This window comes from Strix aluco, chromosome 1, assembly GCF_031877795.1.
Source record: "Strix aluco isolate bStrAlu1 chromosome 1, bStrAlu1.hap1, whole genome shotgun sequence".
Classification (NCBI taxonomy): Eukaryota; Metazoa; Chordata; class Aves; order Strigiformes; family Strigidae; genus Strix; species Strix aluco.
In genome coordinates, this window is record NC_133931.1 from 155,922,093 (window position 1) to 155,947,922 (window position 25,830).

At 41.3% G+C, this 25,830-nt stretch overlaps 1 protein-coding gene across 2 annotated transcripts in view; it reads right to left on the minus strand.

Annotated features, from left to right (window-relative positions):
* The window catches only part of ELMO1 (engulfment and cell motility 1), a 308,650-nt gene that overhangs the window by 255,872 nt on the left and 26,948 nt on the right, over positions 1-25,830 (minus strand). For both annotated transcript variants that reach the window (XM_074841559.1, XM_074841549.1), the window contains exon 3: positions 5,398-5,547. In XM_074841559.1, the coding sequence (XP_074697660.1) occupies positions 5,398-5,475 (78 nt within the window). In that variant the 5' untranslated portion in view covers positions 5,476-5,547. The remainder of the gene's footprint in view (positions 1-5,397; positions 5,548-25,830) is intronic.

Consider the following 25,830-nt stretch of genomic DNA (forward strand, 5'->3'; position numbering starts at 1 on the left):
CCCTCCCTCAAAGCATTTGAAAAATGCTGAGCAGATCATTTTCACAGCAGGACCCCAAAGTGCTGGACTGTACCAGACTACCCTGGACAAAAAGAGCATGACTGCAAGGCAAGGCATAAAAATGAAGACAAGAACATCTTCCACATGTTTGCAACATTCCCTGCTAGGTTATGAACAACAGGAGCCCAAGCTCTACAGTAGTCCTTAGGACAAGTTAGAAGGACAAGGCCAGAGTGCCATTCTCCATAGTACAGTGTCACCTCAAGCAGAGTTGAGAGATAGGACGAAGGCAAGAAAACCCTGTTGTGCTTCCCTTCCATTTCTAATCAGCGTTTGCTTTACTTGCAGGAACAGTGTTTTCCTCCAGTGGTGAGGAAGTTCATTCACGAGTTTAGAGAAATCTGGTTTTAGTCCAACTTGTGTTAAAACACACGAGTGGATTTCAATGGGATAAGTTAAAATAGTTATTGTCCCCAAATACCCATCTCGCGCCTCTCCTGGAAGCTGCTTCCCCTGCAGCAGGAACAATGAAGCTGTAAATCCACAGAACAAAGTATCCGGGTAACCTAAGACCAGCAAAGGTTTACCTAAAATAATTTGTGCTGTAAAAAAATCCAACAGATGAGAATGAGTTATACATAATGGGCACAAATTAAAGTATGCAAATTTCCATCTAAACACAAGAAATAACATCCTTTTATGAAATGGCTATTTCTGGGACAAATAAAGAGAAGACAGGACAGAGTAGCCAGCATCCTGGTTAACCTGTACAGAGCCCATAAGGCCCTACCCTTAACATCTTCCAGAATAATCAGTTAGAAGATTGGGAGAAGAAGATAACAGGCAGTCAGTGTCTACCATTCATTTCTTCCCCAGACTGCACCCCTAAGAAGCCCACAAAAAGATCCCAATGCAAATTCAGACACCAACCCATTTCCATTCCTCCCCTTACATGACAGGAAGACTTAAAAGTGGAAAATCATCCCTATACCCAGCTCTTAACGTCATAATCAAAGCTTTTAATTAAAAATTAATTTCGACCACAGTACAGTGGTGGGTTGACCCTGGCTGGATGCCAGGTGCCCATCAAAGCCGCTCTATCACTCCCCCTCCTTAACTGGAGCCGGGGAGAGAAAATATAACGAAAGGCTTGTGGGTTGAGATAAGGACAGGGAGATCACTCAGCAATTACTGTCACGGGCAAAACAGACCCAACTTGGGGAAATTAGTTTCATTTATTACCAAGCAGAGAAGGGTAATGAGAAATAAAACCAAATCTTAAAAAATCCTTCCCCCCACCCCTCCCTTCTTCCCAGGCTTAACTTTACTCCTGATTTTCTCTACCTCCTCCTCACCAGCAGCACAGGAGGATGGGGAATGGGGGTTGCAGTCAGTTCATCACACATTGTCTCTGCCAATCCTTCCTCCTCAGGAGGAGGACTCCTCACACTCTTCCCCTGCTCCAGCAGAGGGTCCCTCCCACAGGAGACAGTCCTCCACAAACTTCTCCAACGTGAGTCCTTCCCACAGGCTGCAGTTCTTCATCAACTGCTCCATCTTTGGTCCCTTCCACAGGGTGCAGCCCTTCAGGAGCAGACTGCTCCAACGTGGGTCCCCCATGGGGTCACAAGTCCCACCAGCAAACCTGTGCTCCAGTGTGGGCTCCTCTCTCCATGGGTCCACAGTCCACTGTGCTCCGGCACAGGCTTTCAGCCTCCTTCAGGCACATCCACCTGCTCCAGCGTGGGCTCCTCCCCAGGCTGCAGGTGGAGATCTGCTCCCCCATTACCCTCCCTGGGTGCAGGGCACAGATGGCTCACCATGGTCTGCACCACAGGCTGCAGGGGAATCTCTGCTCTGGTGCCTGGAGCACCTCCTCCCCCTCCTTCTTCGCTGACCTTGGTGTCTACAGAGTTGGTTCTCTCACATATCCTCACTCCTCTCTCCAGCTGCAACTGCTGTCATGCAGCAACATCTTTTTCTCTTTCTTATATATGTTACCACAGAGGCACTACCACTGTTGCTGATGGGCTCGGCCTTGGCCAGCAGTGGGTCCATCTTGGAGCCGGCTGGCACTGGCTCTATCAGACATAGGGGAAGCTTCTAGCAGCTTCTCACAGAAAGCCACCCCTGTAGTCCCCACTGCTACCAAAACCTTGCCACACAAAGCTAACAAATATTGCTAATAGAGATTTATGCAGCGGGCAGGAGTCTAGATGTTGTTTTTCAAATTTATAATTGAGGAAAGTGATAAAAATGGGGGGAAACCCAAATGAAAAAAAACAAGTATTCTGGAAGAGAGTAACTGAATTCAGTCAAGTCCATCTCTCAAGGAGAAAGCAGAAAAGTACATTAACTTCCACATGCTTTAAAATCAGCTTTAATGCATACAGGCAACAGCCAATTGCTAGGTTTACTGCAACTTAATTAGTCCCTACCTGGTAAGAGAAAGGGCAGTAAATAACATGCAGTTTTGCCCTCCTTGTTTAAAGCAGCTTTCCAGGAAAAAAGCAGTTGTAAAACCCTGATATCAAATAGTACATTTCAATGAATGAGAAGAAAGTTTAGGCACAGAGGCTGGTTCTGAAAAGCACTTAATTGTATATTAATTGTACAGGCAGAGTCTCTCTAACTCAATATGACAAATTTTGTGTGATTAAAGTTAAAACCATCATTGATGAACCCAGGTTCACAAACCTTCAGAAACATAGCGAGAAGCATCAACTAGAAAAAGCTCTGTGCCTCATGGAGGCCAGGCTGTCAGAAGTCATGCGCCTGAAGGGAAGGTTTTTACTGTAAAGTTTAACAACATTTGGTGGAAAAAATACTCATGAGCTCTTTTCAGGCGCAACACCTTCCAGTACACCACTGCCAATCACTGTGGTTTCACAATGACATTTCCTCATTTTCAAAACATGTTATTCTCTTCATTGCTAAGTAAAATATGCATATACACAGCAGGTGAATTGGGATACTGTGCAGCAAAATATAAATAAATGCTACCGAGCATATACAACAAGCAACCTAAAAAAAGAAAAACCCAAATCCAGATTTTCCTCTGATCTCTGATATGGTATTTGTACTTCAATATTTGGAAGAGCCTCAGTACCCTGAACAATAAAGAACTTGCCTCATGGTACAGTGAGGTTTTTTTGTTGTTCTTTTTAGAGTAATAATACAGTGCTGTTCTTTTAAATACTCTTCTTGCTGGTAAGGTATCAGAGAGGGAAGAAACCAGTAAGGCAAAGTTTTTAGGATTTTCTGAATGTATGTCAAAGGGTGCTTGAATGAGCAGATCCCACCTGGGAGACAGGCACTGGCTGCAATGTCTGGTCAATGGGCAAGTCATTTCTCTTTTCTGCCTTCTTTTCCCTCCTCCCCTTTATCATCTCCGACAGCTAGCCATCTGAGGCATGAATCATCTCCTTCACTACAGCTCTTCAACTACATAGATGTTTTAAAGGAAACAGATTGGGGAAAAGTTAGCATTAAGTGAACCAAAGACAGAGCTGTGTGTTTAGAAGCATGCATCATGCTATATGCTTTCAGGGCTCATTCCCACATTGCTCCCATCCCTGAAAAAGGCAAATGTGCGGGTTTGTGTGTATGGGTATTAGGAAGGGATGTTTCTTTCCCATCTTCATTTCTTGTCACCACACCTGTATTCTCTATGCCAGAACGGTGAGGGATAAGACCCTCAAACTTCATTCCCGCATTTCCCCCTGCATCAGGAGCAGGCCACCGTTAACCTTCTCCCTTTCTACCTTATTTTCCCTCCTCTTCCTCCTCCTCCCCATAAAGTGGCATAAGGAAGCTTGCAGACAACTTGGCAGGCTGGGTTGAAAGAGTTCTACCCAACATAAGTCAGCACTGATCTTTCTCTCTAAATCTTACATAATAAAAGTAAAAACAAGGTTCCAGAACAGTAAGCTAATATTTCAGATAAAGTATGAGTTTTTCTGGAGAGTTACTTTAAGCTTGTTTGTAAATTAAAAACAATCATTTTGGCATTATTTTACTGCTGCTTGGATGGAGACTGCATAATATTTGTTCATTTTTGTCCCTGCTGTACTTGGTAGCAATAAGCTGTTGTTCATCATGACTAACACACATCTTTCCCTGAACACTGTGTGCACAGTGTCTACCATTTGTTATATAAGAACAAAAAAGTAAAACATTCTTCAGTCCAGAAGGCAAGAGATTTGTATCTGGAGATATATGCTTACTAAAAAATTTCAGCAAATGGAAATGGAGAAGCTTGGCAGGTCTGAAAAATCAAACTACAAAGTGCTAACCACCTGGGAACTCCCCTTTCCTCTAAAGGGGCTTTCAGAGTGTCTAAAAAAATCATACTGCTGTTATTACAGCCACCCTCTAGTACCATGTTTCTCCAAAGTTCACACAGGAATTTCACAGGCATATGCCACAAAAGGGTTAACTAGAAGTGAAACTGATTGCACTGCACGAAGAAATTAGGATCCCATTTCAGTAAAACATTTTCAGCCTGAATTCAAATTTTCTCCTCTCCAATAGAACTTTATTATGTACTTGGTCCCCAGATACACTAGGGTCTAAAGCACATTATGAAATGCTTTCCTTCACTCTGAATACTATTTACAGAAATAATAATTATTCTGAACAGGTAACATGCTGTATGATTTCAAAACGTTATGGGTAAGCTGTTAAATATTAAAGAGGTTGCTTTTAATATTAATACATCTGCCACAAAGAACAATCTCAGAGAATTCCAGAACATAAACCACAGCACTTGTATAACTTGATTTGGTTTGTTTCCCCCCAACCCCACCACCAAATTTCCTACAAAGAGCCTATAATTCATAATTTTGAATTTGTTAGCTTCTGTACACTGCCTCCAATCAGTCCATGGGGCCACTGCATTAGAAATAACTGGCTAAACAGGTGAACCCCTGAGATTCCTGTATGGAACAGCAGAGATCCTCCTGCTCACAGTGCACCACTACTTAAGTTCCAAATTCTGCACTTGCTGCAGCCATTCAGTATGATCCTACTCCAAATGCAAAGCACTGACTAAAAATTTGAAGACTTTCCACTCATAGGTAACAATATTACTACAATTTTTCAGTTGAACAAACTAAGGCACAAAAGTGTTAAGTGAGTCACACAAGCAGTAAATGCCTTATTTAAGCAGCTGTTTAGAAAGAAAAAGCAAATAAAAAACCAGCAAAACACATCAAAACCATTAAGCAGTAAGAGAGGAAGAGGGTTACAGACCTGATAAAAAACACCTTCTACTACACATGCACTCACAGAAACATGCATGTGCATCTAAGTAAACAGAAATGCAGAAACACACATGAGCAGAGAAGAACTTATTTATGCACAGGGCCAGCCGAGCACACATACACAGGCACTTACTTGATCTATTTCCATTAACTTGGGGAAGGCACCTGGCCATTCGATCGCCACCTTCACTATATCAGCAGGAGGGGGCATTGCGACGCTGCTGTTCTTCGGAGCCAGTACAACTGGACACTAAATACTGCAGAGAGTCTCTCTCATTCACACCTGCAGGGAGAAGGGAAAAAAAAAAAAAAAAAAAAAAATATACAGCAGTTCAGACAGAACTCCAGTGCTGCCGCTTCGACTCCTGCATTTTGCCTAGCTGGGCAGGTGGATGAAAACGTATGTGTGTATGTGCAAGAGCAGAAGAATGGCACATATTACAGAAGCAAACACAGGACACAACGCCACAACACGCTGCACAGCTCGACAGTCTGTTAGAAAGATGGCTGAAGCACTGAAATGTACGGTGAATAATAGGCATGCATTAGATTTAAATAGAAAAACTATTTTAAAATATTATTAAATATGCTAGTTGGGAAAAGTGACAAACTAGAGGAAGCTCCTGTTACAGTGTCACTCCTGGAGTCCCAGGGAACGTGACCGAATCTGTTAAAGCTGGCGCTCCAGGAGGAAAGATTGCCCAGGAAGTTGTGGCCAGGAAACACTGTTTCTTTTAACTATAGCAATGATCTTCTGGGTGTTCACAAATAGATCACTGCACTATAGCAACCAGGATGTCAGGAAGAAGGCAGAACACACAGCAGTTTCCACATATACATGCACGCACACACACATATCCTCACCTAACGGATCCAGAGATACCCATATATAAATACTTCTTTATGGTAAATCTCAGACACGTGAATACACAAGGATATAGTATACATTAACAGCGATATAATCAGCTACATAAAACATCATAGTTCTGCAAGAATATGAATATCAATAGGATCTCACGTCAAATAGCGCAGGCTGTGAATTTTGGGGAAGGAAAGGAAGGAGGAAGAACCAAATCCTCAGGTTTTGCAGAATATAAATTCCATCTCTTTTGGCTCATCAAAGTTTGTCACCTCGTAACAACAACAAACATTTTTCAAGTGGGTGTAGTGCCTTTCTGAGCTTGCAAACAAACCTTCTGCAACCCCTCTCCCAGCTCAGTGGTAGCAGGACTGCCACTGAAGTAGCAGAGCTCTGCGATTCTCAGACACAGCAACCCATGCACTGCAGGCTGTGAGGTTCCTGCCTGCTTTCCCAACACCTCCATGCTGACCATGGCGTTCCCCGCACGCTCTGCTGAGACCCGGCAAAACGCCATCACGTATGACAAAATGAGAGAAGCTGTAGAAATCCCCAGAGGTGCAGTTCCACTTCTTCTTAGCAGAAAAGAGAAGGAAGTGGTGAAAGCATGGACACATGCTTGCACGTATATACCCTTTGAAAGAGCTAAGGCAAGAGATGAGCTGAGAGAATATACCAGACATCCAAAAGCCAAACGAACAGGTATAGGAAAAAAGCCTCTGACCACCATCAGTTGCTGCTTCAGCTAACCCAGTCTAACAACCCTTTTCCAATTGCAGCAGAAGCATGAACTCAGGTCAGCCTCAACAAAATCATGAAACCATCCCTTTATCAAGAAATTTTGTACCTTCATCTCATACCACTTGTAAGTGGGAGTTTGTCCAGCCTTCAGGTATATGGGTCTACCTTTTCTTTTTTCTTGTCTCCCCTCTGGTCTGCTCTGAAAAGGCTCAGTCCTCCATGTTTGCAAGCCCTGCTACATTCTACATAGGGTTCTCAACACACACTATAAAAGCAATTGATGAACTTTAACATTCCAGCAATTTATTTCCAACAATGGCAGTTCTGATGCTGACAGGATCACACATCACCACAAAGCAAAGCACAAGGCAGTAAATAAGACAATGGATGGTCTATAAATAAGACTGGATTGCAGGAAGCGCCTTGAAAGAATAAACAACGTGATTAAGAAACACAGTGATATTGTCTAACATTTGGTAGATGTTACAGGGACCAGGAATAAACACAATTAAAGCATGCAACTGTCTTGCTGGTCATTAAGAACAGTCAGACATTCACTTTTGGCTGTCTTTTCTCCCATAGAGCCTGAGCAGATGCAAAGTCTCCCCCATTTCTCCCCTGACATCTCATGCTCCCGCCATCTGCATCTCCCACGAGCGCTGCCTTTGCTGCGCAGCGCACTGACTCAACTAACCAGCAAAAAAGTATTTTCAGTCATCTGGATTTTATCACGTTCAAGCCAAACAGCTTCCCAGAGGTGGCACAACATGGCAGGGAGGAGCAGGGTGGGGGGGAAGGGGGAAAAAGCAAGACTTATTGGCAGCAATGAGTTGTTAATCCACCTTGACAGTCAAATGAAACTGCGACTTTGGCGCCTTTTTGCTCCCACACTCACCATGACGGTGTTTCCCACTTCCTCAGCAGAACAGTCCTCAGTAGTCTCACCCTGGTGACATTTTGGTATTAAGCCGCCCGCAGTGCTTAAGCAGAGCTGGCTGACCCAGTGCCTGACTGACAGGCTTCTTCTCCCTGCGTGCCCTGGCACAGCACTGCATCCCTGGCAGGAGGGATGCTGGAAGCCTCAGCCAGAGCCTGACTTTAACTGGCCACAACACAAAAAGAGCAGCAGCAGCAGCTCCTGCCAGACAAACTTGACTGAGGATTGCTACAGATGAGTAAGACCTTATTTTCAACAGTTTTATTTCTCCCCCCATCATGCTTCTTCTGCAGTTTTCATGAAGAAAAAAAAAAAAATCATCTGTAGGCCACATATTGAGAGAGAGAGACAGGAGACCTATAAAAACAATAGAATCCACCTAATGCATGGGCAAACACACTTTCTTTTCACTGGGAAGACAGGGAAGGCAACTTGGAACACTGTCACCTCTCACCATAAGAGCTAAAGGGAAGGTAACTCGCAGCCCAGTACTTCCCCTAGGAGATAAGCTAACTCAAAGCTCACAATGAATGCTGGACTAAAAAAAAAAAAAAACAAAACAAAAAAAACCACTGATTCATGACCACTGGCCACAACTATGAAAGCAAAACAACATCATGCAGCAATAAATTTGCAGAAAACTTCCACTCTCACATACAAATGTGGGCATTAATGCTCATTTTGCCTTAGCAAGTTGTGGTCCGTCCTAACGAGTCACACAGGAAGAAAGCAAATGGTTTAAGAAAGAAGAGTCAAGGAAAACTGACGGTAAGTTAACCAAATTCAGCTATGGAAAATAAGCATTTGCATTCCAAAGCAAGGTGCAAGAGTAGTCTGACACAGCATTCAGAAGACAATTCAATGTGACTAGCTTTTAATGCAGGCTAGCACAGATCTCCTACATAATTATAATTATTAACATATGTACACTTATACAGTCATAAAACACAAAGCAAAGCGACAGATCGTTTAACTAATACAAATGGATGTAGTTCCACTTCTCCCACCAGGAGAAGACCAACTTAGAGACACCAGTGTAGTCTGAATGCTGAAAAGCATATATAAAATCATCATTACAAATTTCTTCCTGTTTCTCAGTGGACATCCTCATCAGATGTGCTGACTTTTTTTCCTACTTTATAGTCTTAGGAATCCAGTGCAGGATCCAAAAGATAATTTAGTTTCGTTCTACCTATGTGGCAATGCCAGAAACAAGATTTTTTTTTTTTTTAGGCCAAAATAGATGTTTAGCTGTCATCACAAAATTACGATTGCAAAGTTAGTTCTGCAATCTACAGTGCTGACAAATTACCTACTATTTATTCCAGTGGTACACAGTGTGTTAGACACTGCCCACTAAAATAAGGAAGGCACAATCCCTGGTGTGAAACGCTTCCAATTCATTGACGTGAATGAAGAACTAGAAGTGACTTGAACTACTTTTTGTTATGCCAGCAGCAGTCAAGCAGTGAAAAGGATACGGGTGTTGCTAAAAGGTCTAGTTATGGAGTTTTCTCTAGTGCGATTCCTTTTTCTCTCCCAGTGGGATCCGAGAAGCACTGACATGTAAGAGCAACTTTGCAACTCATTTTTACAATGTTTATTTTTCAAGCCAGAATCTGAAGGCAACAGGATGCATGTGTGGGCACCGGTGTATGAAACAGAGGAGGGGTCTGAGGAAAAGGAAGGTAACTTCCCATTATTTTCCCTAATACGTGCATGCAGCTGTAACCTGGAGGAGGTTCAAGCAACTTCCATGCTCAGCACCACACTATTTTGTAATTTGAGGGAAAAACCCCCACAACCAAAACATCCCTACCACTTGAGTATACTTTCTTACATCAATGGGGTTTTTCAGAACTATGACAAATTAGGCCTTTAAAGTGCAAATTCTGCCCGTTATTGTTATTACCACATGCAGCACATTTCTGCATTTCAACCATGCTATGCAATGCTTTCAGTGGTCTACTAAGTCAGAGTAATAAACGCTCAAGTTGGAAATCAAAGTATGTTGAATTTAGCACAAAAATGCATCAGCACAGACATGCAAGCTCTCAATTTACCTGCCTGGCTCTGAGGGATTAATTCAGCACATATGTCAGTAAAACACTGAATTTTCCCCTTCTACCTATGCATTGCATGTGGCAAACTGGGTTTTATTCATGTATGAAATTAGTTCTCAGTAGAACGCTTTTCTTTTTTAAACTTGTTTTGCAGTTTTCTTGGAATTTTCCATACAAGGTTCTCAAAGTACATTAAATAACTTAGAGCTATCAGAGCACATCTCTCAAGAAATAAACTCCATTCTTACTCTACAGACAGGAGGAAAAAAATGCAGACTAATAGGAGTTATGTGACTCGCAGTTCTAGTCGTACATGAAAACAGCAGCCTACAACAGCTCATTTCTTCTTTTACAGAAGAGAGGTAATATTCAAACTGCTGGCCAGGTCATTTCATGAACAGCTCGAGTAAGGAAGTTAATGATTAAAAAGCGACCAAAGGCACACCACGTGCATTTGAGAATTTAATAAATCAAAGCATGTGTTTCTCCTCCCTGGACAAAAGGCAGCATATATTCAAATCACCTGGAGCTGGCACAGATTCCCCCGCTCCCCAGTCGTGGGCAGGTTTTCTCATGTCATTTCTTTAAGGTGAACGGAAGGGAGGGCAATATGACAGCCAGGACAAGGCAGGGCATGGTGGGTACCAGTGGGTAGCTGAGCCCTAGCTGGCCACCCAGGGACCCGCAGTGGGAGCAGAGGCACAGGTCCCTCCGCTCGGGACCTCACGTAAGGAACTGCTCCTTGCCAAACCTCAGCTTCCTCTGTTTGGCGCCCGCCACCCCAGCAAACAGAAACTAAGTGGCAAGTTCAGCTGGAAGGTCCCTCGGGGACCAAGTCTGATTAACAATTTTAGAAAGATAATCCAGTGCTGGACTAATATCCCCCAAGAGAGTTATTTTTGGAGTTAAACTGCATGACTGAACAGCCGAGGCTAAGGAGCTGCAGAGATGGTAGAGCATGTTTACAAGAAATAAAAACAGGGCACAGAAGCCAGCGGGCTGGATGTACATTTTGTGTACATAAAAAGGCTTTCATGCTGCCTTTTTCCCTTTTGTTACACATTTGGTACTATTCACCCTTGAACTAGACAGGAGTCAAAGGCCCAGCAGACCCATGTCAACGAAATCCACACTTTGCCACAACTGGAGGATAAAGCTCTACAGGAGCTATGAGCTATATTCTAGTAAGAGATGGAAAAGAGGGGGTGATCTCAGAGAGAAGACAACCCTCTGCCACTCCTTCTGCAGCAGCCACCGACACAGGAAGACCTGACCCTACTCAATAGACTTCCACAGTTCAGAGCAGTCCATCAGCTTCCCAATGGGAATGTCTCCTTGATGCTGAACCCGCTGATCTGCTGATCAATAACGCATCATTAGCCCAGAAATGCACCATTTAATATTATGATAAAATGAGCTTTAGACCCTTCAGGTTTAAATACACCACTTTTCTGCTCCAAAATACCTGGAAACCTAGTATTGGAGGAGATTTTAGGAATGTGGCTGTGAAATTCACAGAACAGAACAGTTTTGCCACTGGTGAAGCTGCCCAGGAAAAATGATGAATATTCGTGTGGTTATCACCTGTCTCATTCTCACATACCCATAACCTTTCTTCACAATTTCATTCCAAGTATTTTACCTTTCCCATAGTCATCTTGTTCCTCTTCTTAGGAAGCATGTGGTTGAGGTTTCACTATCATTGACAGGCCCACTTTTAAAAAAGTACTCTTCAAAACTAGAGAGCAAAATAGGCTTTAAAGGGTGCTTGAAAAGAAAAGGTGGAAGAAAACACAACAGACTGGATGTACTCAGAATACAAGTAAGCAGGCTGTCTGGTCTTGCTTCTAAAGCACATATTGAAGCATACCAGAAAAATTCAGGTACTTATTTAACTTGAACTCCCCTGCTTCTTGGAAGATTGCTTTCCTTCTACTAAGGAACTTTTAGTTACATGTCTGTAATTCAGAAGAGAGAGGACTAAAAACTTGGTTCAGATACCCTGAATAATCAAACTCCTTGTGGCAATTTAACAAACACTCATATACCATCCAGTCAGATAAAGATGCTCTGTTTACTAAAGATGTTAACCTGAGCTCTTCAGACTAGAAATCAGGAAAGTACCAAACTCAAGTATTCAAAAGACTATTCCAAGAAATTTGAATAAATACCAAAAACCCTCACAAACAACCACCACACCAACAATAACCCAGCAGTCAAAGAAGTAAGGCTTCACCAAAAAAGCATGGTTTTTCAAAGGTGCTGAGTACCTGCCTAGCATGTGGAATTTAAAGACCATAGCAGCTATCAAGTACTTAGGACTTTCCTGGCATTTGGATAAATCAGGAGGCTAGAAATGATACAAAAGAGCATCCTGAGTCAAGATGATAACACTTCATTGCTTCGCTTCAGTAGAGGCCAAACCCAAGACAATGATGACTGACTATATACCAGAGGAGATAACAGATACAAGAAGATAAGCTCAAGGTTGGGAGAAACCCTAAACTTCCTGCTAGAAGCAAGATGAAGCAGCAGTATAAAAACCAGAGAATTTTTTACCCTTTCAATGCTTATGACACATACAGAGGAACTAATGGTACAGTCAGGAAGTTAGCAGTCAAATGCAGGAAGAGAGGACAACAGAGATGCATGAATGCTAAAGGAAATAACCAAGTTAACTGACAGCACAGACAGGATGTCAAAGGTTGAAACAAACAGAATTATTTTCTAAATAAATCATTCCGAAAAGAAAAACACTGTGGAAAACAGACACGTTGATACTTCACAGTGAATAAGCAGAGCCTGATGCTCACCATGCTCATCAGAAGTAAAAGGCAAAAGAAAGATTGGGTATCATTTATGAGTCTAATCAGGACACAGAAGTTTTGAAGACACCAGCCCTTTGCTTCAGGCACTGACACTGCTCTTCAAAGATGACAAAAACCAAGAGAAGTTAAAAACCCTCCTGTCAGTAATCTTGCAGCAGAAAGCAGCTCCATCTACAGAGGTGTTCCTACCAGCACTGTTTCTCTTATACTTACTGAAATTAGTGCATCAAAACTGCTAACAGTCAAAACACTCTACATTTTCCTGACTTCTCAGCACTATACAGTCTCTGAATCCACCCCTGTAGACTCCTTGCTGTCTGCCAGTTCACACTCTCATATTCACAAAGAACAATTTGCCCTTAACACTTGTGGACTTCCCAGTGCTGGCTCTCTGAAGGACATTCAGCAAAACAAGACTACAAATGGGAAACACAGTAATGGCCATCCAGGAAAAAAAAAGCATGGCACAGTTAATATTAGAGATCTTGTCTACAGCTAAAACTTGTGGAATAACTGGAGTTATTCTGCATTAAAGAGATTGTATCACCAAACAACATCAGTTGTTGAGACTAATGTGGCATTTTAATGGACATTATTAAATCCACTTTGGAAAGAGGAATACAGAGATGCTACAGAAAAAAATGTGGACACAGTCACATCCCAAAAGAAACTATTGTGCATATGCCCATCCCTAACACTGATCCCATCCTGCTTTGATGAGTACTGCTCAGTCCGTGTACTTGTAAAGCCTGGAACCACTGTTCCAGGCACATCCCAAGCAGGTATCAGCCTCGCTTTCAATGCTGGCACATACCTTGGGGCCATCATTTGTAATTCTAGATCAGGAAGAGCTGAGCAATCTTCTCAACCATAAGATCACTCTAAGGTAAAACACAAGCAAAAAGATACCGAAGGGCCCAAGAATAGGGCAAGCTCCAGATTCGTACAACCAGAATGCAAAGGGTATTTTGGAGGGATGCCAGAAACCTTTCAGAAGAAACTTGACTACAAGATAACAGCAGTGCCAACACTCAACTCACCCAGCCATTTCCAGGAGAGACATGTCCTATGTAAAGCTTAGTAAACTGCATTAAACGTGACACTTGGTAACAGGAAATCTCGGTATTTTAACATGAGACTACCCCTTGCTCATCTCTGTATTTCAAAACCATGAGTAGCAGATGACCCTGCTTGAGCTGGGGGTTGGACAAGATGACTTCCAGTTGTCCCTTCGAGCCTCAACTGTTCTGTGATTCTCTGAACACATTGATATAATCATTCTAAGCACTCCTGAAGTCCTAGCTTGCCCACCTCTGTTCAAAAACTGTGCCTTTTCTGTACTCAGCTGTGCATACAATGAGCAAAAAGAGCTGCTTCTGTAGCAGGTTACCTTCCATGCCATAACAAGATTCTCTAAGCACACTAAAACCAGCCATTGGTTACAACTTAAGAACAACAATCTCTGTAACTCTTTGCAGCTGGCATCCAAAAGCTCTCATTCAAAAAAGATTCCAGTCTTCCATAACTTGAACTAAGATTTTAAAGATCAAGATGAAACTTTACTCCTGACAGGAAAATTGCTTTTGTGTTACAGTCCAATACATCACATTCAAGCACTTGCTACAATTTGTGGTTGCCCCATAATTTTACTGCACACTTTATTCAACATTAAAATCCACATAGACCAGGGAAAGAGGAAAGAGTGACGCAAACATCATCCTTCTACCGACTTGAATAATAAGCTCTAGAGAGTCATGCCATTTAAGCAGCAGACAACACTTGAAAAGCTTACTGTGTCTCCCTTTTAGTAGGGACAGCATGACAGGTGATCTGTTCACTCCAAAATTACAATCCACATGTGAACTTAAACCCCCACCAAATCTAATTTATGCTATCATGCTGGGCTATTAAAAAAAAAAAAGGGGGGGGGGGGGGGAGCCACCAATTCAGCCACTGCCATTAAAGCTAAAGAGAGGTGTTATGATTGTCTCCTGTTTTACTATCAGAAAAAAGTAGAAACACTTTAACAAAGAAATTTGACTCATGAATAATACTAGATAATTTAGTAAATATGTTTACTTCATTGCTCAGGTAAAAAGTTGTTATCAGTTAAAAAGTCACCTTTCTGGTATGTATGATCTGCTTCTCCAAGTATCTTCTATCTCATAAGTAACTATAATTACAAAGGTTCTCTAAGACTCCCCAAATGACTACAGCTAGTACTCACTGTCAAAAGCTGATGACGGCACAGCTGTGTTTCCCTATCTCCATGATCGGGTTGAAGCTCCTGCTCCAGCCTCTCTGGGAACATGCATAGTTATGCCAAGAATGAGCAAAACACTCACTGTTTCCAAATTGGCTAATCAACCAATTGAGTGTTTAACCTTCCCACAATACAAGCATCCAGACAACGCAACCAGCACTGTCTGCACACTGAGGGCTGAACTGCACCAGCTACATTATTCTGCAAGACAACTCGTGGCAGTTTCCTTCTCAAGAGCCAGAACATCAACTGTCACCAATTGGTGTTGCAACTCAATCAACTTCTAGCAAAAAACCCATTCAAAATGAACCAGCACTTGCTGTGTGATGCTCTTCTCTATTATCCTAAAAACAAATAGAGTGCCTCAAATGTTTAATACTCTCTTGATTGCACCTAGGAGTTATTGCCAAGTATTTTACCTGCTAAGAACTTACAAATGCTAACTACAGAACAGGGAGAGGCTGGCAGCAACAGGCAAAAGGACACTATGCCTTTGCTGCATAATAACATGCATGCCTCTAACTTATTATATAGCAAGAAAATGGATCCTCATAACTATTTTATGTTAAAAATATTGTAATACATACATCATCCTGAGCCACCATCCTTATGTTCTCCACTAAAATGAAATCTTTCTACTCCAAAAATCTCAAGGCTTCTGACAAAGTCCAGTTCCACAGCAGATCTGATGCCTCTGCTTCCCCAACGTCATGGCCTGGCCTCCTCCTCCCCAGTGCCAGCACTGGCACTTGTCCAGCAGGCCAGTTCAGAGAGATGGACCGTCCAAAAACTAACCCCACAAAACAAAAACAAAGACACATTTTCAGCCAGATTAGCCCCTTGAACACATTCGCCCGAGCATCAGGACCACCATAAGGAATGGGCAGGGGCAAAGAGGAAAGCAGGAATATAACCTGCTCATCTTAAACCATTATGTAAACATGCCATGAGCCAAAAAAGAGGATTTATTTCACCTGTGCAAAGTTCATGGCACACAGCTGAGATTCAATTCCATAGAGAACAATGTAAAAATATGCAATTAGTAAGTTCATTACAGTATGTTTCATTAACTCAATGAGCTCCTTTATAATTGTAACAGACATTAAAAGATTAAAGTATCTGGATAAAATCCAAGTACATTTTTAGTGCTCTGATGATTGCCAGAGTTTGTATCTTCAGAAATACAAAGTAACATCCCTTCACCAAGTCCCCAGTGACAGTAACCACTGTTTATCCTTCTTGCTTTCAGACTTCCATGTTCCCAAATAAAATTTTCCCATTGCACTTGGGGGTGATGGGTAGCAAAACTGTTAACTGTCTAGTTCAGTTTGACATAGTTAGAAGTGTTTCCAAATAAAGCTGTCAACTGAAGTTGACCACTTTGAACTTCCTAGAGGGCTAACACCTGGCTGAAAAGCCCTTTGTGTGAAAGTGGCAACACTAAAACAAAGCACAACACAGTAACTCTGTGGCACTTTTCATCTGCTTTCAGTAGTAATTTAATGACAGTAGATCTCTAACGTTCAAGTAGTAAATGCAATTTAGCTATTAATCTCTTTAAAACAGAATGGAGTCCTCTTTCTGCCCTTCAGTAAAGCACTTCTACTCTGCTGTGAAGACTAAAACATAGCTTTACAGGTTTGGCAGCATGGCGACAACAGTAAACACAGAGCCTTACCCACTCTCATTTTACGCTATATTAAGCAATGTTCACACGTTGTACACTGAAAGTATAAGCATTTTCCAAAAGCCGCAGTGCGCATCTCTACTAAAAGAATACTCCATTTTCTTTTCTCTCCTCCCTGCCCCCCATCCTACAGCACATCTATGCAGTCATCATGCTGCATTCACAGAACCATAACCACAGACCATCAGATCATCTTAATTTGGAGTATATGATCAGGAAAGAGATGTCCTGTTTCCAAAGCTGCCAGACAACTTGCCCTGTAACAAGTGGACTTCACACTTCTGAAGACCAGAACTTGACTCCCATTTCAATTACAGCCCCCTACTCCCAACAGGGAATTCTGCTGTTCTGTCAGAGCTGGATGTGACTTCCTTCTAGCTTGCTTGGAAGATTACTCCAGTACATATGGCTCACAAAGACATGATCTCCACAACACGCGGTTCACAATTGCTTCTTCTTGACCTGAGCATGCAAAACTTAACAGGACAGTGTACATATGGAAAGAAGGAAAAGATGGTTTTGAAGATTTTTTGAAGTTTCATTTTCACAAGTGATATTCTTCAAACTCTGGAGCAGATTTCTACTAGCCACAACATCTTCACAAGCTCTCTTCTTGGGGTGTTAAAGAATTAGATGGATTTCAGCCACATCTCTAAACTTGCTGGTCCCACTCACTATGTCAATAACTTTGACTAGGACTGGGGAAAAAAATGATGACATTAACTCCACTTAAGGCACTTGAAGGAAATTCTGAAGAAGCAATGCCAATAAGTAAATGTGCTTCATCAGTGCCCAGGACGAAGTCTAATGCTCCCACTTAAACAAGATAGAAAAATGAATTCTGGCATTTGCAAAACAAACCTCTTGAGACACAAAAGCCCCAGATTCTTATTTGACCTTGGTATCATTGAGAGAATGTAATCAGCAGCAGCTAGTGTAAAATACACCAGAGAAAAATAAACTGGAAAAAACCCACCTGCAAATAGACCTTATATCTACCAAGATTTTTCCCCACAGCACTGATTAAAGAGAAGAACTCCCTACCACACATAGTAATCACACTGTTTAAATGAACAGAAAGTCTGCTTCAAAGATGAGGATGCTAAACTTGGAACCAAGAACGCTTGTGTTTAATTTTCTTTTATTCAAAAACTTTGTGTGTGGCCATGTACTTGCCCTTTGGTTCTCTCTGTCTCCAACCACCAACTATAAAATGGGGCACCACATTTCCTCTGAGAATTTGAGGGGCGTTTAGAGGCTACAGGGGATTGTATCTAAATCAGGCTGACAAATTACCTAGAACGGGCAGCTGCCTTATTTATACATGTGCTCGGACAGACTACTCACTCAGTTCTTCCTGCATTTTACCCTTCTCAGCCATCAAGGTCCAAAAGTTGAGACTGGCTTACCTATTTCTTGCTACCATCCTTAGTTTTGATACAACGCCTGCAATTAAAAAACAGAGGTAGAAGGGGAGGATGCAGCTTCAGGGTCTGGTGGAAACAGCCTGTGCTCTTTTTGGCATTTCAGAGCACAGTGCTGCAGTTATCCACCACACAGGGCTTTTCACAAGAATCCCAGGTATGGACTTTGGGATGGAACAGGATAGAAAGGGGTAAACCATTTTGTGGCTATATTTATTGGCCAATGTCTTCTAATTCTCTTACTCCGCCAAATTAAAAGATTCATTACCAGCACAAAATGACAAATACGTTTCTAGGTGGATTACATACTTTAAAAGAGATCAGCAAGGGAAACTAATTTCCCAGGCAAAATAAAATCATCACCATTATATTCATTTAAGCCAAGACTGAAAGAACACACAGAACATGCTGTAGGGAGCAAGTCTGAAGTCTCACTGCCATTTTTCTTTACATATAAAGCTGTTTTTCCTTATGTTAAGAGTCCCTGAGGCACACACAAATGTCTGCAGAGCCAATCAAAATGCAAATACTCTGGAACAGCCCAGTGAGCAACTACTGCTTGTCTCTTTACCATGTTCTTCCTTCTACTCAGGATTTCATCATTTAATATGTGTGACTTTGCCAAACGCTGTGTGCTTTGGTTTTAGAGTCCTGAAGGTTTAAGCTGTTCTCAACTTAGAAGTAACCTGTCATTTGGCTCTTTGATTCAGTCATTTCTGGCAACTGCCTTATTTGCAGCACACACATGACAGGAAGAGACCACTGTCCTGTGACAATTACCACCTCCTGGCCCCAAATAATCTCTGTAGTTTTATACAGTGAAATTAATGCATGGCTGCTGGCTACCCTACCCTCCCACCTTTGCTTTTAGTCATTTAGTTGCTGAAGTGGAAATACAGATGTTAAGAGACAGGCACATGACAGAAAACACTTGTCACTTGCTTTGAAGACACATAACGTGACAGCAGGATGAAAAATCCCACAGCGAGAAAGATCCCAAGTTTCTCAGGGCCAGACACTGAAAGCATCTTGCATGGAACTGCTTCATCTCTAGCAAGATCAAACTGAACTATTCCCAGTAAATTGAGGAGCTGCCTGTTTTTAACAGCTCCTTTCTTACACCCATCACTTTCTCCTGGTTCATTAACCAACCTTATTTAAGAATGAAGAATCATATCTTAAGAGGAAGAAGGCAGCAAGGTAGTTTTGCATACCACCAGCCAAGTCAACTACAATATGTATTGCTGCTTTCTGTTAAAAGAAACTTAACCATGCCAAAGGTTGCCAGTTTCTTCTAGCAGCTGAGAAGTAAAAAGCCTTGGTGAGCACGTTTTCCTTTTGAACTACATGTGTGATGATGTGTACAGCAGAGCTGTTAGCAAGTGTATGAGAAGGAAGAGCTACAGGTCTCTGCTGTCAGGCTGTGTCCCTCTAAATTTTCGAGTTTCATTTTCAAGTTCAATATATTACATTTTCATATAGATGACAAAGCTAGCAATGATACCCATTAAAGCTGCTTTCAAGCATTTTAGATTAAATGTCATCTAAACCATGATTTGACCCGGATCTGCTTTTAGATTTTTTAATTACTGACTTAGAATATCTGCATTAAAAATCATTAGAGGCAAAACGGCATTTCTATTTAAGATACTATTTTTGTTTTTGTATGGACTTAAGCGATGACAGCTTTAAGACCCACCAGAGTAAGCAGGGATTAGACTTTTATATACTAAAAACAAGGAAAGCACACTAAAGTTTCACATGATCAACTCTTAGAAAGAATAGCAACTGTCAGGAATTTTACTGTGTTCTTTTTAACAAGGATGAAGTGGGGAAACACTCATTTATTTATTTATTTTTAAACAGGACATTCATTCATAGAAGAAATCTAAGCATAATGCTCACCTTTAGCCTAGGCAGTATAATTCATCTTTCTCACTTCTGGCTTCCCCTCCCCCTGCCTTTTCTTTTCTTACAGTGTTTTATTTCCCTTTACATGACCCATTCTTCAAGCTGCCTTTCACTCCCTCAGGAAGATCACATTCACACACACACCAACCATTTTTCTCCAGGTGGAGGTTTTGTACCAACTTCCATCTCAGCTGAAGCACATCCCAGCTGAGATACAACAGGGACACTTCACCCCTCCCCAACCTCTCTCTGCACTTTTGAGGCTTTTAAAGCACAGAGAAGCAAAACCTTCACTGGCAATTTGGGAATTTCATAAGTGCACACTGATATTTCATTCTTCCTGTATTTTTTTTTTTTTAAATGTCAGATTCAAACACCTATGCTCTGCAGAAGCCAATTACTGTAGCTTTCATGAAGGTTAAAAGTTCAAAAGGAAAGCTGGTTTCTTCATTTAGCAGCCTCTTTCAACAATTCCGATAAAAAGACACCAAAGAGTGAGCGGATGCGTAGGTATGGCAGCAAGGGGGATGAGGAGGTGGGTCTGAAAGTTTTTCATTCTCTTATTTATGATTCCCCCTCTTCCACCAGGTTCTGACCTCACCCTCTTCAGGGGGCTCTGTCCCAAATAGTAACTCCCAGCAATGAGAAAAAACTAGGAGAAAGACACATTTCCTACCGTCTTCCCCCACACACAAAGAGCAAACAGTCCCCAAAGCACATTTTACCCTGAATCCTTTCAAAAAACATGTCCCAGACACACAAGGCATAACCATGAAAATTATACCTCTTTCTTAAGCTTGCAGGCTTATATGCCTTTTCTCAAAATCCCCTTCCTGCTGACAGATACAAATCAAGCAAGCAAACTTACTCTGTGACATCAAAACTTCACATGGCCACAAAAGGCTTGTTTTTTTTAAGAACATTAACTTTGCACATGAGCATAAGCACTAGAAGTAACACACTGAGTATTATCTTGCATTGGTTTTTCTAATGAAAATACACTGTAACCACAAAAGGAAATGCTTATGGACCAGTAATGAAGGGACTGATTCATATGCCCCAGAGAACAAGTGCTGAACAATGTACACTCAGTGAGATTTCAGCTTTATCCCTTATTAAAATAAAACCATGTGCCTGATCTTTAACCCACTTTGATTTATTAATGTTTTTGCTTTTCAGGATTATGAAAGTAAGTACGAACAGAGGAGTTAGAAGAAAACAATTCATCATGAAAGCCTTACACACCAAATATTAGAATAGCCACCAATCTTACTTCTTCTTTCAAAAATGTATATTTATGGTTTTGAAGGACTAGATGGGAATTCCAGTTTGAGAGTCACAAAAGTAGTCTGATGCAAACAATAAAATACTACATCCCAAATGCAACATAGCCTCTGCTACTGTACATAGACATCAGTTGGTCATCTGTCAATCCACTAAAATGCCAAATGCATTTGAAAGATATTAAAGTATCAACAAGAAAAAAGGAAGAGCCCTTTGAAAAGGTCAGGAGATTTACCGATTCCAGGCTGTGCATAAATAAATCCTCACATCCAAGGAACAACTGTATGCTTTACATCGCAGTATCTTATGTTCTGACACCTTCCCCACCAGAGTCCTTCACTGGAATGCAAATCTGGCTTAAAGTCACAGTGCAGAATGAGATTTTATCCTTTCGGCTGAGTCCTGTTCCAGAAGACGTTTGTTCTGCATTACAAAGTCTGTCACATTTTCCATAGGGCATTCAGGAAACTCCTAGCACAAAAACAATGAACGGGATGTTGCAGGTCAGCATACAGCTATACTCACTGAATGAGAACATTTGAGGAAGCGAGGGGGGATCTTGAACAGTCTTTTACGGCTCCAGCCCCTATACTTTACAGAGTTCATATTCCTGGGATAAGCAAAGTTCACATGGCTGGACCTGTCCCTTGGTTTTATCAGAATTCAATGTCCCAGCCAACTTTACAGGACACTGGCAACCCTGAGACAGCTGTGAGAGCTTCAGCCAGTCCACCCTGGTTCATGCTCTTGGATCATCTGTGCACCTAGCACTGGCATGTCTGCCAGTCAACCCAAACACAGGACAACAGGCCTGTTTTTTTCAAACATTTCTGCTAATAAAAATACCACTGCTCAGAATTATTCCTATAAATTACATCTGATCTATTACTACCTTACTACTGTCCTGTGCCTGAAAATACCCCGAGTATTAATATTTCCACAGCAGTAGAGTAGCTCCACAGAACACAAGAGCAATACCCATATGTTGAAGTTTCCCATATCCACAGGAGTTCATAAGGTGCTGCTTACCCCTCCTCACTGGATCCCTCTCCTCTGTAGGAAGGCCTTTGCACAATACTCCAGTTGGAACAGAGCTTATGCATCTTCCTGAAACACCTCCTGGCAAACCCCATGCTCCCAACTCTTGATGGATTCCACATAAGGACAGGTGTGTGGGACCACAGGAGGGACCACAGCTCTCACCCTCCCCTAAGCCATGCCGGTTGTAAGAGGAAGGAACCACTGAGAACCCTAGATCTTTAAGGAAACGCCAAACTGTAAAAACCAGTGGAAGTACTTGAAAAACAGCAAGCTCCTGAGCACTGCTCTCACTTAGTAAAGTGGTCACCTTCGCTTTACAACAATGAAGCCCCAACAAGCATTTGCAGCAGCATGCTCCTCTAGCTTCTCTATTTCAGATCTGGTTTTATTCATCAGAATTTCCACATGGTAATCCTAGAAGAGCAATTCTAATGCAATACTTTCAGCATCAAATTGAGAGGCCTAATTTGTGGCCACAGCTGTGGCCTGTTATCTGTACTTCATCACTCCAATTCAGCACAACACAAACGCCATAATTCTTCAAACTCCGACATGCCTCTACACCACAACAGCAATTAATTTGCCTCTTCCAGCCTATGCCATTAAAATAAAACTGTAACATACCACAATCTGAAAATAAAACAAATTCACTCCCAGCCTCTTCATAATTTAAAGAAAACCCCTGCAACTTCAGCATTTAAGAACTGGGACTTTTGTCAGAAATTATTTTTATTCGTGTGCTTACTTTTAAAGGTTATGAAAAATCTGAAGCAGTTACTTCACATTAGCACCTAAACTACAGCATCTTTACAGGGACTTGCAAAAAAAATTTCTCCTATGGTCAAAACGAAAATAAAACTTACTGAAATGTTTTCATATTGACCTGGAAGAAAAAACAAAAACAACCCCACCAACTATTGCACTAAAAGAATTTAAGATTAAATGGCAGTTTCAAAGACAATTCGGTCTAAGAAATATCACCCTATAAATCTGTGCATAGGGGGTTCATTTGATAATGCTAGGACCATTAAAGTCCTTTCCTGATAACACAGTAATTGGCTTTTCATATCAAGAAAAAGGTTTTCTTTCTTTCATTTGCAAAGAAAAGTCAATGGTTTTTACAAGTCCATCCAACAGTAAAATAACATTAATCAGATGGAATAACACTTCCTCGTTACGTCACAGAAAGACAACTTGCTTCAAAGTAAAGATTATTTTAGACTTGAATAAGAGTTTTTAATCAAAAAGGAAATTCACATTAAAGCCACTGTGATTTTATTTGAATTTTTATTCACTAAGCTTACTCAGCTCAATTCTCTTCTCTTGGGAGCAAGTATAGTTCATATTAGTTCACTCATATTGCATATGGAGTGTAGGACAAAACCACTCTGATATCCCCCTTAGCAATAAACTAGCAGACCAGGCAGGAGTCTAAGAAGAAACACACCACTTCCAAAATAAAACTGCGTTTCATAAAGTAATTAAACATCCCACGCGTGTGTCACAGCCATACCACTCAAGAAGCTCCATGATTTAAGAGTGACCTCAGAATACAAACGCTGCAATAGGAAAAGACCTACATATGGCACACAGCTTTACAAAGTATTAAGGCATCCCCTCCTAGTTCGCTGGACCTCCCTGAGTTTTCCTGAGGCTTAACTAGATAATAAATGTAGCTGTGGCAATCTTCAAAAATGGTTCTTGTAAATTTTCCCTGGGCCCTTTTCAAATTAACTGTGCAAGATACAGAGTGCTTTTCAGACTTTGTCCTTCCCTTCCCTTTCTGCCATGACAGGTGTATTCTAAAGCCACCTAATCCTAAAGTTTGCTATCCCCAGTACCTAAACATGAATCAAGAACCACCTTTCTCAGCTGGTATTCATCTTCTTCACTACTAAGGTGACTACTTAAATCTTGCTGCTTAAAAAAGACAGATATTGTTTCATTAATTAGTTTTACATGGCAATTTTAAATGAACTATTGCTAAATGCACACTACTATGCACCAGAGCAAACTCACATGGGTAACAAATTAAAACAAAGAAAACCTAAAAGAAACACCATTTATCACTGGAGATTTAAATAAATAAATAAACAAAACTACAAAAAAAACCAACCCCCACAAACTAACCACCACCAGCCTTCCAGAAACAAGCCTCAGATCATAGCTGTAATATGTAAAAGATAAGTCTCCATGTTTTACAGACCATATGTTACTTGACTCACTCCTTCCCATAGACAACAGCCTTCTTTCTTCTTTTGCTTTATTATCGTGTCCTTTACTCTGCAGATACCAACTATCCTTTTCTATCAGATTGATACAGACTTAAGCAAGTCAAAGCATGTGTTCTCTAACTTGAATTTAGCTTTGAAGTCTGCTGGTTGTAATTCATGACAGAAAACATTTTTTTGCAACTTAGATTGTTTACCTTCTCCAGCTACACCAATTAGACTAATGAGAGTTACCCCCATGAACAAACCTTTTTTTAATGCAGTCATTTAGCTTCATGAGCTCAGGCTTTTAGAATAGCATCAAGAGTTGATGTTTGCAATAAAACCACAGGAGTTGGTTGCACTGCTAACTTTTAGTGACCTCAAAGTCCTTCATAAGGATGTTCTTCAACTTCCCAGTTTACATATTATTGGCATATACTATTAGGTATACAAATATATATCATTACGCAGGTACAAACAGTTCTGTGACTTGTCCATGGGCTTGTGTTCACTGCAACAATTAAAGGGCCAATTTGCACAACATCCTAGTACTCCCCTCCACAAAATTACTGATCCAAGACTGTTCATGATATAAACTGATGTAAACCGTGCAGCTGGGGAGCAGAGGTTCAGGGCACAGGCTGTAGTTGAGGTAAAGATGTCTCCTGGTTTGGTAGCCTGTCTATGTTTTGATGAAACATGAAGGACCTCATGCATCCTCAAGAGTCCTACCACACAGGAAGAGGAACACACCAACTGCCAAACGTACCATTTACTTGTATGCAACTTTGTAATGTGGCAGCCCACAATGCATTCCTGCCCTGTAGACTGAGGATTATCTGCATAAGCTCGTCTGATAAGATCTTCACACCAAGGTCATGCAGAAAGTCACTGTCAGAGCTTAAAGTAGAAAATAAAACTAAATTTCTTTGCTGTTGGTTTCCATGAGGGAAGGATTTCACCACTTAACTCCCAAATTCAAGGCTAGTTCTACAGCCATAAGAGCAACTTCCTACATACACAGCAAGGAACGCAGGAATTAAGAGAAATACAAAAGACAACCAACTAACTACTGAAATGTGCAAAGTCTTTATTTCTTTAAGATATTGCATAGATTCTGAAGATGACTAAGAATTTTATTCATGAAAAATCAACCCCAAATAACTCAAAGAACATTCAGCGTGGGAGGTTCTTCTGCAAAAATTAAATAGCAATTGTGATGAAATAGTATCTTCTGCCGAGTTACCAAAGAATTTACATTTTGCTCATGCTCTTACCTAACTGTGTATAGCCAGGAACCATACACAAGGAATAC